Genomic DNA, 14,077 nt, shown 5'->3' with positions numbered 1-14,077 from the left:
AAACATGTCCAACTTAGTGACAGAAAGTGAGTTTATTACAAACACAATCAGAGGAGGATAATGAAAAATGAAATAGCCCTTCAAAACACCTTTTCTTTCCTCAACTCTTCCCTCCTTCCAACCAACAGCACAGGGAGACAGAGTGGGGGGGGGGTTTGGTCAGTTCATCACCCAAGGTTTTCTTCCAATGCTCAGGGAGAGGAGTCCCTCCCATGGGAGACAGTTCTCCTTGAACTTCTCCAGTGTGGCTCCACTCTCACAAGCAGCAGTCCAACCAAAACTGCTGCAACCTGAGTCCCTCCCACAGGCACACAGTCCTCCCAAAACTGCCCTGGCATGGGCCATTCTTCCACAGGGTGCAGTCCTCCAAGGACAGGCCGCTCCATCCTGGGAGCAGGGGACCACTCTCTTAACCGTGGCTGCCATTGGATCACAGCCTCCTCCAGACATCCACCCAGTCCAGTGTGGGCACCTCTGAAATGGGCTGTGGGTGGATCTGTGCATTCTCTGTGGATCCCCATGGGCTGTGGGTGGATCTCTGCAGCCCTCGTGGATCCCCATGGGCTGTGGGTGGATCTCTGCAGCCCCCGTGGATCCCCATGGCCTGCAGGGGAACAGCTCCTTCATCATTGTCTCACCACGGCCTACAGAGGAATCTCAGCTCTTGTGCCTGGAGCACCTCCTCCCCCTCCTTCTCCACTCACCCTGGTGTCTCCATGTTCTCTCCCTCACATGTTCTCACCTCCTCCTCTTCTCTGGCTGGACTTAAAACCACACCCTGCTTTGTTTTGATTTTTCTTCTTTAATATGTTCTTGCAGAGGTGTTACCAACCTCTCTAATTGACCAGGCTGTGGCCAGCATCAGGTCCATCTTCACAGCCATCAGGACTGGATCTGCCAGGCATGGTGGAAGCTTCTAGCAGCTTCTCACAGAAGCCACCTCTGTGGCCCCCCCATACCAAGAACCGGGCTGCGCAAAACCAACAGCCCAAGCCCATCAGTGCCAGCTCTATCAGCTTCTCAGGCTCTTCCCAGGACCTTCACCCCTGGCAGTAATCAGAAGTGCCCTGCCATCCACAGCAAGCTTGTGAAACACATGGGAAACCCAACAGAGAAAAGGATCAGCTTGGACTCTGCCTTATTTCATGCCTGAGGACTGTTGCGTTCCAGCAGTTCTATCAGTGCTGGGTCACTGGGGAGGTCCCACATGCCTGGAGTTTGGCCATTGTGACACCATCCCCAGGAAGGGCTGGAAGGAGCATCTGGGGAACTACAGGCATGTCCACCTGTCCTTGCTTCCCAGAAGGGTTATGGAGCAGATTGTCCTGAGTGTGGTCACACGGCACATACAGGATAAGCAAGGCATCAGTCCCAGCCAGCAGGGCTTTAGGAAAGGCAGGTCCTGCCTGGCAAACCTGATCTCCTTTGATGACCAGGTGACTGGCCCAGTGGATGAGGGGGGAGGCTGTGGAAGTGTCTACCTGGACCTCAACAAAGCCTTTGGCACCATCTCCCACAGCATTCTGCTGGAAAAGCTGTCAGCCCATGGCTTGGAGAGATGCTCTCTTGGCTGGGTCAGGAGCTGTCTGGATGTCCAGGCCCAGAGAGCCTTGGGGAACAGTGCCACATCCAGCTGGTGCCCGGCCACAAGCGGCGTCCCCAGGGACCAGTGTCGGGCCTAGACCCGTTTAATATCTTTACTGATGATCTGGATGAGGGGATCCAGCAAACTCACAGCAAGATCACGGATGATACCAAGTTTGGTGGGAGACTCAGCCTGCTGGAGGGCAGGAAGGCTCTGCAGAGGGATCTGGACAGGCCGGATCCACGGGCCGAGGCCACCAGTGCAGGCAGTGCAGAGAAAGGCCATGAAGCTGGTGAAGGCCCTGCAGGGTACGGCCTGTGAGGAGCAGCTGAGGCAGCTGGGCTTCTTTAGCCCCGAAGAGGGGGCTCTGAGAGGTTATTTTGCTCTACAGCTCCCTGAAAAGGGGGTGCAGCCACGTGGGGGACAGCGTTTTCTCCTAGGCAGGGTTTTCTCCTAGCGAGACCATGAGAGGACAAGGCCTCAACCTGCACCAGGGGACATTCTGGGGGGACATCAGATGGAATTTTTTCACACAAAGGGTGATTCAACGTTGGAATGGACTGCCTGAGGATGTGGTGGAATCCCAGTCCCTGGAGACTGGATGTTGCACTCAGTGCCATGGTCCACTTGACCCGGTGGTATTTGATCAGGGGTTGGACTCCATGATCCCAAAGGCCATTTCCAACATCAATAATTCTGTGCTTCTCACAGGAGCCCAGCTTGGAGCTGAGCAGAGGGCTGCCCCAGCTCCACAAGCATGCTGCCAGGCACCTTTCATCTGGGATTGCCCCGTTTTCTGCTGAGCCTGCTGTGAATGGGGAATAGGAATGGAGCCCTTTGCTGAGCCCAGAGCTGGTCCATGCCCACGGTGGGCTGGGAAGCACCTGTGTTCCCTGGGAAGATGCAGCTGCACTGACACGGGAGGGTAATTTTGCAGGTTGCTCTGTGTCTGTCCATCTTTGGGGAGAGCTCTGAGCTCCAGTGTGTCACAGGGATTTTAGCCACTAAGGAAAAATTATTTTTGCTGGCAGCTGTGAGGAGACACTGCGACCTCCAGCCACTTCACTGCAAAGTGTGTTTGGATCATGCAGCTTGCTTAGTCCTTCTCCAGAAACATCAAGGCTTCACTTTCTGGGGACTGAACATGTTGCCATATGCTGTCCCAAAAAAGAAGGAAACCGGAGAATGAAGACAGTGACATCTTTTGGTCTCTGCTTGAGGGAGCAGCTGGGTAAAGATCCTTTGGTCCATCCAAGAAAGAAACTTTCCTGTTTGGCACCTTTTATAAGGTCACATTGTAAGGTTACACCTCTGATTTCTGAGGAACTGCTTATCTGTTGTATATCTGGGTGGGTTTGTGTTACACTCCCTGCATTGTGCTTCTCACTTCCTGGACCTGGGCAAAAGGTCTCTTGCTGATGGGCAACAGCACTTTGGCACAGGAACATCAGGCAAGAACCTCCGAGGGTCAGGTGAGGAGGTGTTTGTTCAGGAATGCTGCTGCCCAGCTGCTGTGCCACACCTGTAGATGCTGCAGAGAACATTCTGGACAACCTGCTCTAGCTGATCCTGCTGGAGCCTGGGGTCTGCACTAGAAGATCCTGACAAGCCCCTCCAAAACACAACAATTCAGTGATTCTGTGATCACTGAAATTTCTACAACCACCAGTAAAGTCACAGTGCCCAGAGCATCCTTGCAGGACATGGGGTGTGCAAATGCAATCAGAGGATGCCATAACACCCCCACAAGTGTCAGCATCTGACCCCAGTTATTCTCCTGTGAATGGCATGAACAAAGTGGGCCGGGGTGCCAACAGCTCAAACAAGATATCCTCATGGATCCAGCAAGGAGGCTTCAGACTTTGGTGTCCTCACTCTTGCACCTTTGGGGGTGGGGGTCTGTGCAACAAAGACTTCAACGGGTTCTGTGCATTCAGGATTATGTGGGATTGCCCCACTTTTCCTGGGAGGGGTTTCACACTGTGTCATGCATCACTTTGGAGCTGGAGGATGCTTTAGGGGTCTTTGATGGTTTATGGCCCATTCTGATGATGATGTGACCACTGTTGGGCCCTGCTTTGTTTTGTCAGTTGGGCCCCATCAGAAAGGAGGAATTAGTCCCTCCTCCACCAGATCTGCTCCTTCTTGGCCCCCTCCCTCATTCTGGCTAATCCCCACTTTGTTTAAGGTATCAATCCAAGTTAACCGAGACAAAAGAAACCACAGGACTCAACCAGTTTGTTTGAATGAACTTTGCTCTAACACATTTCTTCTGGATATTTCTCGTTGTAACAACCAACTCACCATTCTATTAGTCCTGGAATTTTGGAAATGGAAGAAAATGGGTCCAGTTTAGTTTTGAGTGAATGAATGATCATTGAATGACAAAACAATTGGTTTGGAATGGACCTCAATGACCAGCTACTTCCATACCCTCCCATGGACAGGGACACCTTCCACTATCCCAGCTTGCTCCAAGGGATAACCTGGCCATGGTCACTTCCAGGGATGGAGCAGTCTCAGCTTGTCTGGGCAGCCTGTGCTGGGGTTTCACCACCCCCACAGTAACAAATATCTTCCTCATATCCAATCTAAACCCACACTCCTTTCATTTCAAGCCATTTCACCTTGTCCTAATGGCCTGGTTTAACCACAGCCAGCAGCCACGCCCCAAGCAGCCGCTCCCTCCCTCCCTGACCACTGCGATCAGGCAGAGAACTGGAAGGGTCAAAGCTGGAAAACTCAAGGGTGAAGATGAAGACAGTTTACCAGGGAAAGAAAAAGCTGTGCACACAAGCACAGCACATCAAGGAATTCTTTCACCATTTCCCATGGACTGAAAGGTGCTCAGGCACCTCCAGGAGAGCAGGCCCCATCCCACCTTACAGTTACCTGGGAAGACAAAACCCAGCACTCCAAATGCCCCCTCCTTCCTCCTCCTTCCCCTCCCTTTAAATCATCAGCATGATGTCACATGGCCTGGCATATCCCTCTGCTCAGTTGGGCTCACCTGTCCTGGCTGTGTCTCCTCCCAACCTCCCAAGCACCCCCAGCCTCCTTGCCAGCCTGGCAGCACAAAAAGCAGAAAAGGCCTTGACTCTGTCAAACCTCTGCCCAGCAATAACAGAAACATCCCTGTGTTATCAACTCTGTGTTCAGCAGAACTCCACAACACAGCCCCATACCTGCCACTGTCAAAACAATTCACTCTGAACCCAGCACAGCCATCAGCTCCATGCCCTTGTGCAAAGTCTCTCTCCAGCTCTCCTGTAGACCCCAAAAGTACTGGCAGGTGCTCTGAGGTATCCCCAGAGCCTTCTGCTTCCCAGGCTGCTGGAATGAAGCTGATACAAAGCCATGGCAATCAGGCAAGAGAATATTTGTAGCCTGACCATCGGAATGATGTTCTGGGAGGCTGCAGAAGAGCAGACTGTGAATATCTGAGTGTACTCAGAGACAGGCCAGTCCATCCAATGTCACCAGAGATGTTCTGTTGGGAACAGGAACACGTGTAGGTGCTGGAGCAGCAGCAGCTGCAGCTGGGGGAATTGATGAATTGACCAAGGAAGTGACCAGACCCTGTTGGCTGATCCTGACATACCATGCTGCAAGTCAGCAATGTTGGGAGAAATTCTGAGGAAACCATGAAAAACAACTGTCAAAACATTTCACGATGGGTGTGAACATACCCCCTGTGTGAAAATAGAAAACTTCTCAATTCGGTGGAATTTCCTGTTTATACGAAGGGGCAAATTTATGACTGGGTATATATTGCAGTGCAACTCCTGAGGATTCAAACAGTTCTTTCTCCAGGGAGAAGACAGAAGGAACAGTACAGCTGCCTGTTCTGAGACTCTGCTTCAAGGTAAGCTCTTGCTCCTTCCTCACCATTGACTCCAATATTCATAATCTTTCCTGAGTTTCAGAATAAATATATATATCGGCAAAGCCTGTGCTGCAGCTGCTGCGCTCCAAGGAGCAATCAGAGCATATGCATGCACTGAATTTTGCAGGACATTAGTATTTTCTGTCAGTCAGGAGGGCAAGGACAGAAGGAATGATTTGGGAAATAAACTCAAGCCAGCTCAACTGAAAAGTAACATCAAACTGTTGAACAATAAGCAAGGGGAAGATTATGGAGTGCTAAAACTCCAACCCTCACCTTCAAAAAAAACCTCTGGACAAACAGTGTTGCTGTCTGAACTCCTGGGATAATTTAGTCAAAATCCTGCTTAGGAAATCAAACAACTGGCTCTCCTTGGAGAGCAGATAAACCCAGGCAGTCTGAGACTGGAGCTGAGGCATTTGAGACTCCTCTGTCACTTTGGGGCTGTGAGCAGAATCCTGTGCCGCTCCTTCTCACAGTAGGTTGTTTTCTATGTATCTGTTAAGTTAGATATTGTGTTAGTGAGATCTATTTTAATTTCAAGGAGGGGTCATGCAGAGGGACTTTTCACACACTTCTCTGCTTGATTTGGGGCAGCTATGGGCATGCTCTGCAGAGCCCTGTAAAAAATCCCGACTTGTAGTTCCAGTTCTCAGTTTCCAGCTCATTGGTCACCACATTCCTGATCCAGGGATGAGAAATAGGAGCACATATCTTGGGTCAGAGCAGGCTGTGTGCAGATCAACATCCTGAATCCAATTGAAATGGAGAGATGAGGGTCAGGGAATAGAAGAAGAAAAGAAGAAGAAAAGAGCAAATGTGCAAGGGGACTTGTCAAGCCTTCAGCAGTCCTCAGCTCAGACCCTTCCCAGCCCAAGGTGGGCTTTGTGCTTTACAGGCTGTGGCAGCTTTCTCTCCCAGGAACCCTTTGAACTGCCTGTCCCAGCTGCTTTATTCCAAATGCTGATGATATTAAATCACTCCAATGAGTGTCTGCTAGTGCAAATGGAAGCATCCCTGCTCTCCCAAACCTCTGCTGCCTCTGAAAGGAGACAAAGCCCCTTGCTTGCTTGCCCGCGTCCCAGGGAACTGTTCATCAGTTTCTCTATAGGGAATGACCTTACTGACTGCTGAAAATCACATCAGCACTAAGAAAGACAAAATAGGACAGGTGGCTGTCCAAGAAATTCCTGCTACGGTGCCTTTGACTGTACAGGCAAATCAATCAGCAAAGCTGAAGATGGGCATCAGCAGGAATCCCAAGCAACCAGGGGAAGAGCTGCCCCTCAGTGCTTGCATTGCAGCAGCCATTGTGCTGATAAGATAGAGGTGTTACCCCTGTGCTTGCTGCTACCATCTGCTTGGTCCCTTCATTTGCTCTCTCCATGTGTCTGCAAGTTCAGAGTCTGGGGTTGGATAATGTGGAAATGCAAGGTGAGCAGCAGGACACCCATTGCCAAGGCCACGTGAGAGGCAGGACCCAGGTGGATCATCTGGGGCTCAGTATTGGGTCTGACTGGAAGAGCTGAGTGTCTGTGTGAACCTGCATGGGGCCAGAGACATGTAGGAAGTGCAGCATTGCTGTTCTTTGCCTGCCCAACGCCCCAGGAGATTAAAGCCCAGCTCAGCATTGCAGGGGGCTGAGCAGAGTGCGTGCCCAGCTGCAGGTGTCTGCTGTGGGAAGGTGCTGAGAGCAGGAGGGAGGTGGGAAATGTGACCTTGTCCCAGGCTCTGCCTCAGTTGCTAGATCACTTTGTTGTAAGACCTGATTGCAGTCCTGGTGGGTTTGACTCTTTCCTCCTACAGGCTGAGCTCTCCCACTGCTGCCTCCTCTGGGCTCCTTATCCCTGTTTTAGGTTTTACCCTTATTTCCTTCCTGATTTTTCCATATCCAGGAGGACAGAAATTACTCCTTTCCTGGTCTCTCTGAATCCCCTCCTCTGCCAGCTCTGTCCCCCTGCACAAAAAGGCTCCAGGCCATGACCAGCTCTCTCCAGCTGAGTGTCCCTCTGCATTTGCCTTCCAGGGGAGCAAGAGCCCTTCTCTGAAATCCTCCCACGATGCTGGGGCTGCTGCTGCTGCAGGTGTTGGCCAGCTGCCTCTGGCTGGGACACGGCGAGGTGGTGACATCCTTCACAAGCTGTCCTCAGTTCTTCTATGCTGGGACCACCCCAAATGATGTCCTGAATCCAAAGAACCCAGCCTGGATCTGTCAGCGCTACATGAACTCATATCACTATGCCACCCTGTATGACAGAGACAGGAGAATTCCAGTGTACTCAGCCTACAAATACAAGCCTGGAGATGCCAAGAAACCTCACTCGTGGTGGTTTGTTGAGCCCCAGGTGAGTGTCTCTCTTACAGCACATCACCCTTCAGCCACTCAGAGATGAGCTGCAGCATTTAAATTATCACTTCTATTTCCTAACACCCCACTACACACATGCAAATGGCCACACAGGATGGGAATGTCCTCACTGAACTTCAAACCCCTGCACCACATGGCTCCTCTGATGCATCTGAGACATCAGCAGGAGGATGAGATGAATCATATCCCAAAGGTGCCCAGCTCTCTGCCTTCACCTGACAGGAACAGCAAATCAGATTTCTTTGCTTTCATGACAAAGTCAAATGCTTCCCCTCCCTGTGCCCTGCTGTGCTGGCTGGCCAAGTGATGGGAAAAGGCATCCAGGAGAGGCTAAACGTGAGGGACCAACAGTCCTGCTGGGATCTGATCCCCACTTTGCCCTGAGCTGTTCTGCACCCCTGGCAGAGTTTATCTGCTCCCAGACAAGAGTCAAACAGGCTTTGTGAGTGGTGTTAGAGAAGTGAGGAGAAACTCAGAAGGGGGTGAGATGGCCCAGGGACAAAGCCCTGGGGGAAAAGGCACTGGAGATGAGAGGGTCAGGTTAACTGTGGAGGGATTTCTGGAGAGACATTTCAGGCAGTGGAAAGTGAGGAGCATCAGTGTTGGTCCATTTACAAGGGTGAGATCTCCATCCATGGCAGTGACCCCGAGCACCTTTGGCTCAGGCTTGCTCCAGAAGGATCCAGCAGTCAGACAGAACTGCACAAGCTCTAGAGCCCTCACAAATGTCCTTCAGGCAAACTTCAGTAGAACAGGCCACGCCAATTGCAGAAGAGAAAAAGAGGCAATTCCTGTCCTTGGTGAGGACAGAGCAGCAGGACAGCATTTGGGGGAAGGTGCCTGAGAAGGAAGCCCCATGCCCTACTCCACATGAAGGCTAGGTATGTTTCCCTGAAGATTATAAAATGATGTTGAAGTTATGAAAAACAGAAGCATCTTATTACACACAGGAACTCAAGCAACTCATCTAGTCTTGCACCACTGCAGCCTCCCCATTCTGTCTTTTTAGAGAATCATGGAATGCTTTGTGTTGGAAGGAACCTTAAAGACCATCTCAGCCCAGCTCCCCTGCAAGTGGGCCAGGCCACTTGCCATTAGACCAGCATGCTCCAAGCCCTATCCAATCTGGCATTTTCCTCCTGGATCTTGGACCCAGGCCACCCAAAAAGGCTTTGATTTTGTTAACTTTCTCCAGAGGCCTTTTTGGAATATTTCTGTTCTTCAGGACTCTTTTGAAGTTTCAGGCCCCACTCAGAGCCTGATCATTTGTAACTTCTTTTCTGTGATGCTGCAGAAAATGCTCCCTGGCCCAGATCAGCTCTGAGACACATTCTCAGCACTGCTGTAACAGATTCCATTCACATTGAGATCTTTTTGCTTAGTGAGCAAAACTCTTCATCCTTGAACGAACTGTAGCCCTCCCAGGGAAACCTCAGCTCCAGGACTGATTTCCTGACACAACTGCCTGAGTATGGGGTCAGAGGAGGTAAACTCTGGTGTTCCAGGACTGGGCTACACCTGTAGCAACCACACATAAAATCACAGAATCACAGAATCACAGAATCACAGAATCACAGAATCACAGAATCCCAGCAGGGAGTGAGGGGATCCAGGGAGAGCCCTGGGCAGATTTGGGCTGTGGAGACAGGAGGAAAGGGAAGCAGTTTTGGCAGGGAAGGTGTCTCAGCAAAGTTTCCTTTCAATCCTAGGAGTGGGAAATGTTCCTTGTCTCATGCATCCATCCATGCTCCCAGCACAGGCTGCAGGTTGGATCACAAAGGTCACAAGTCAATCTGAGAGCAGTCATATTCTGAGCTGCTTGCTCTTTAAAGCTCTTGCATTCATGCAGGAGGGGCATGTGTATGATTTCTCTCAGATTCCTACATTTTCCTACACTGAGATGGTAAAAAATGGGATCTTGACCATCAGAGACTTCTGCTCCAGGGAAATCTTCTGCATTACTCCCATTCCCCATTCTAACACTTCTTTCTCTTTTCCTCTCCAGCTCATAGATAAAAATAGCCTTAAAGAGATGGAAAGAGAGTCGGTCCTCATAGAGCAACAAAAATTCACTTTAGACCAAATCAAAGAGAGCCAGGCTGTCCTTTACGATTACGAAGACCTGAAGGATTTGGACCGTGGCCATTTGAGCCCCAGTGGCCATCATGTTAGTACTGATAGCAAGATGGCTACCTTCACCCTCACCAACATAGTGCCCCAGGACAGCAGTCTCAACAAGGGCATGTGGAATGCCTATGAGGTTGACACAATGGTCCAATATACCATGGACTGTACAAGCACCTACGTTGTCACGGGTGCTGTGCCTGGGAACACCTACGTCTCCGAAGGCAGGGTTAACAGACCCAGCCACATCTGGTCAGCTGCCTGCTGTCTGGGGGACACACAGCCCTGGAAGGCTTGGGGGGCCATCGCTGAGAACGACAAGAATGAGGTGGAGGTCCTCAGCCTGGGGGAGCTGGAGAAGAGGTTGACCAATCTCTACGGGAAAATGGTTACTCTGTTCAACAATGCCTGTCCCCGGGAACAAAGCTCACATCCTCATTAGAAGAGGCTTGGTGGCATTTCCACATGTCCTAGAATCACAGAATCACAGAATGAGTTGCTCTTGATACGACCTTAGGAATCACCTCATTCCGACCTGCCTGCCATGGTAAAGGACACCTCCCGCTACACCAGGATGTTCCAAGCCCTCCCCAGCCTGGCCTTGAACGCTTCCAGAGATGGAGCAGTCAAAACAGCTCTGGGTAACTTTTACTCATACCACAGCCTGCTCAGGGTAATTTACTTGGTTATAATATCCCATCTAGCCCTGCCCTCCATCAGTGTGAAACCATTCCCACTTCTCCTGTCACTCCATACCCTTGTCCAAAGACCCTCTCCAGCCCTCATCGAGGTCCTTTAGGTAAGGGACAAATGTCCTCTGCAGCGTCTGTGCTGCTTCCTTCTCTGGTGTGTTTCCAGCTCTGTCCCTCAGGGCACCTCCTCCTCTGCTCAAAGGCACAAAGCTGTGGGCAGAGCCTCCAGCTGCTTTGCTTTGCTGCCCCTCTCAGGAGAGAGCTCTCAGGAACAGGTCCTCTGCTCCTCAGCTGTCCCCGAGAGTGTGCAGCTGACTTGTCCCTCACCTCCTTAGCAAGGCTGTGGGACCAGGGCGCCTCACGCTGCCCAGAGATCTTTTCTGGAGATCTCCATGTCTGCAGATACCCAAACCCCAACAATACATGGTGATGCACAACCTGCTCTTGCTGATCCTGCTGGAGCCTGGGGTCTGCACTAGAAGATCCTGACAAGTCCCTCCAAAAGACAACAATTCAGTGATTCTGTGATCCTGGGACATGCTTTTGGTTGCTTGCTTTGGAAACTGCACCTTGAGAGCAGCAGCTGTTGTATCAGACAGGCAGGCTTCGGCCTCAGACACAGAGAAAGCTTTGAGCAGCCAAAGCTAAATTCCTGTGGTGCACTCCTTGGACACCTTCATCCTCTGCTCTGCTTCTGAAGCTTTTCTGCAGATTTACGGGAAATTGATTTGGGCAAATGTATTCAATGGTTGTCAAAGATCAAGGTGTGCCACATCATGTAGTTTGCAAGAGCTTGCAATAAAAGTTCCTTGCTGCAGTGCTGGATTGCAGGGTCACGTCTTCTATAAACCACAAGTTGCTTCCCACTGAAATTTCTACAACCACCAGTAAAGTCACAGTGCCCAGAGCATCCTTGCAGGACATGGGGTGTGCAAATGCAATCAGCGGATGCCATAACACCCCCACAAGTGTCAGCATCTGACCCCAGTTATTCTCCTGTGAATGGCATGAACAAAGTGGGCCGGGATGCCAACAGCTCCTAGAAGCTGTGTCACTTTCAGAGGTGCCAGCTTGGGACTGGACTTCTCAGCTCAGGAGCTGTTGTTCATTGTCCTGCTGGGTCTCACTGCTCAGCCAGGATCGACCTGTTTGGGGGCTGCACTAAAACACAGGTTCTGGTGGAGGTGCAGAGTGAGGCAGCCCCAAGCAGGTGTCTCCAGGTGTGCTGGTGTCCCCGCTGTGACTGCAGCCAGCAGGGCTCCAGGCCTGCCTCAGCTGCAGAAAGAGATGCCCCCTGGGCCACTGCAGCTGCCCTGAGCTTTGGAGAGCCCCACTGGGGCTGGCTGATGTGCTGCAGGATCCTGGGCAACACCCACCCTGACCTGGGCCAGCAGCGAGAGGCCAGGCCCATTGCCCTGGGCAGCTCTGGGGGCTCTGCACACCTGAGCACAGAGCACCAGATGCCAGGGCAGACACAGGGCACTGCCAGGGAGCATCATGGAGTTCTGCTCCTGTTGCCTCCAGCTGCCAGGGGCACAGCAGCAAGAGCCCTGCCTTGTGCCAGCTGGGCTGCACAGATACCTAGGAGATCCATTCTAAGGAATACTCAAAGGCCACGACAACAAGAGCTGCTTCTGAGAATCCAGATCACATTCACATTTCTTCTTTTGCTTCAGCAAAAGATTTTACTTGATATTATTTTTAAGGAACTGCTAATTTTTGATTCATTGTAAATTCAGAGCCTCAAAATTTCATAATCTAAAGAACTTTCCAAGAAGGCAGATTCATATATCGAAGAGAACTAAGAGGGAAAATACACTCCAGATCAGCCTGATCTGTCTCAAGTGCTGGACGGATGGTTCTGCTATGCCAGTGGGTTTGAGGGGTTTTACATCAGATGCTGAAGAAGTCCAGAAAATGCCAACACCATTCAATAGCAGTACTGTACCTTGGGAATGCAAATTGGCATACTTTTGTTTTTCTTTTCATATGCAGTTACATTTTTCCGCACTACCTTCACAAAATATTCAAAGCCCAAAGCAAATGAAATTGTGTGATATAAATATGATAGAAAAACCTGCAAGCTCAAGAAGGCTGAACCAGTGGTTCTGAGCTGGAAGTAAACAGGTTGCACTGGCTCCATCCTTCAGAGAGTAAATGCTAGGAGCAGTGATTTATCTCTGTCCTTCTCTTGCTGGTTTATATAAAGGTGGTATTTAATGACTATGGCTACCCAAAACCACTTTGTGTCTAGATAAACTCTGGATCTTAGATATGTAAAAAGATTAAAATGCAAGTGTTTTTATCTTGATTTTTGAGAGAAAAAATAAAGAAAAGAAAAAAATGAGAAGGTTTGGCTGCTAAGTGTCTTCCAGTTTCAAGCATGAGAAGTCTTCAGAAAACAGCAGTTTAAGAGTATCAGAGAGATTGTGATTGTCAGTGAGCACAGGTGAGGATGGCAGAACATGAGCCCTTGACCACATCATTTGGGAATGTATAAGCCAGCTCTTGTGAATACACATGCAGATACTCCAGGTTAACACATCATATCCTTTTCTTCTAACAGCTGCAGAAATCTTGTTTTAAGCAGCTGTACTGTTATGGGAAAAGGGAAAAACCACTCCCTGGGGCTTCTTTGAATTATGGAATGGTTTGGGCTGGAAGGGAACATGAAAGATCATCCAGTTCCAACCCCCTGCCATGGGCAGGGACATCTTCCACTATCCCAGGATGCTCCTAGCCCTGTCCAGCCTGGCCTTGGATACTTCCTGGGATGGACCAGCCACAGCTTCTCTGGCCAGAGCCTCACCACCCTCACAGTTAAGAATGTATCCCTAATATCCCATCTAACCCTGCCCTCTCGCAGTGGGAAACCATTCCCCCTTGTCCTGTCACTTCATGCCCATGTCCAGAGTCCCTCTCCAGCTCTCCTGGAGGACCTTTAGGCACTGGAAGTGGCGCCAAGGTCTCCCTGGAGTCATTTCTTCTCCAGGTTGAACACCCCCAGCTGCCTCAGTGTGTATCCTGGAATATGGCTGCACACAGAGAATCCAAACCTGTCCATCTTTAGCCCCATGAAGTGCAGTAACACACATCACTCCAGGACACAGCTCCTGCTCATGTGGCACAAGAGGAGTGCTCCTACATAATGCACATAAAAGTTTCTCAGTGCCAATGGTGGTGCCAGAATTTTCTACATGAAAGCATTATATGGCAGGTAAACTCATAAAATGGAAATCTGAGAACTAGTCTTAGAACACATCTCTGTTTGCAAAGCACACATTAAATTTACAGGTGTTTTCATATTTGACATAAATTAAAAGCCCTTTTTTAAAACCGAATTGTGTTTTCATGTTTCTAAGTCATCTAGAGGACAGCACTGTCAAATGGAGAGTTTCTCTTTGAATACCCACTGCCGGTGT

The 14,077-nt window shown here is 50.2% G+C and overlaps 1 protein-coding gene across 1 annotated transcript; it reads left to right on the top strand.

The window, feature by feature from the left end:
- Nucleotides 1–871: 871 nt before the first annotated feature.
- LOC128788382 (endonuclease domain-containing 1 protein-like) lies at nt 872–11,475 on the top strand. The gene is made up of 4 exons (XM_053943381.1): nt 872–1,436; nt 5,399–5,450; nt 7,498–7,816; nt 9,845–11,475. The coding sequence occupies exons 3-4, from the start codon at nt 7,532–7,534 to the stop codon at nt 10,403–10,405; spliced, it is 846 nt and encodes a 281-aa protein (XP_053799356.1). The 5' UTR covers nt 872–1,436; nt 5,399–5,450; nt 7,498–7,531; the 3' UTR covers nt 10,406–11,475.
- The last annotated feature ends 2,602 nt before the right edge of the window (nt 11,476–14,077 follow it).

The sequence above is a fragment of the Vidua chalybeata genome, chromosome 5, assembly GCF_026979565.1.
Source record: "Vidua chalybeata isolate OUT-0048 chromosome 5, bVidCha1 merged haplotype, whole genome shotgun sequence".
Taxonomy (NCBI): Eukaryota; Metazoa; Chordata; class Aves; order Passeriformes; family Viduidae; genus Vidua; species Vidua chalybeata.
The sequence above is the reverse complement of the archived record's forward strand: the minus strand, read 5'-3'. Positions and strand labels throughout refer to the sequence as shown.

Excerpts from the sequence above, each read along its gene's own strand:
- LOC128788382 (XM_053943381.1), top strand. The coding sequence starts at position 7,532 with ATGCTGGGGCTGCTGCTGCTGCAGGTGTTGGCCAGCTGCCTCTGGCTG. Across the intron at positions 7,817-9,844 it reads GGTGGTTTGTTGAGCCCCAG|CTCATAGATAAAAATAGCCT; the intron begins GTGAGTGTCTCT and ends TTTCCTCTCCAG.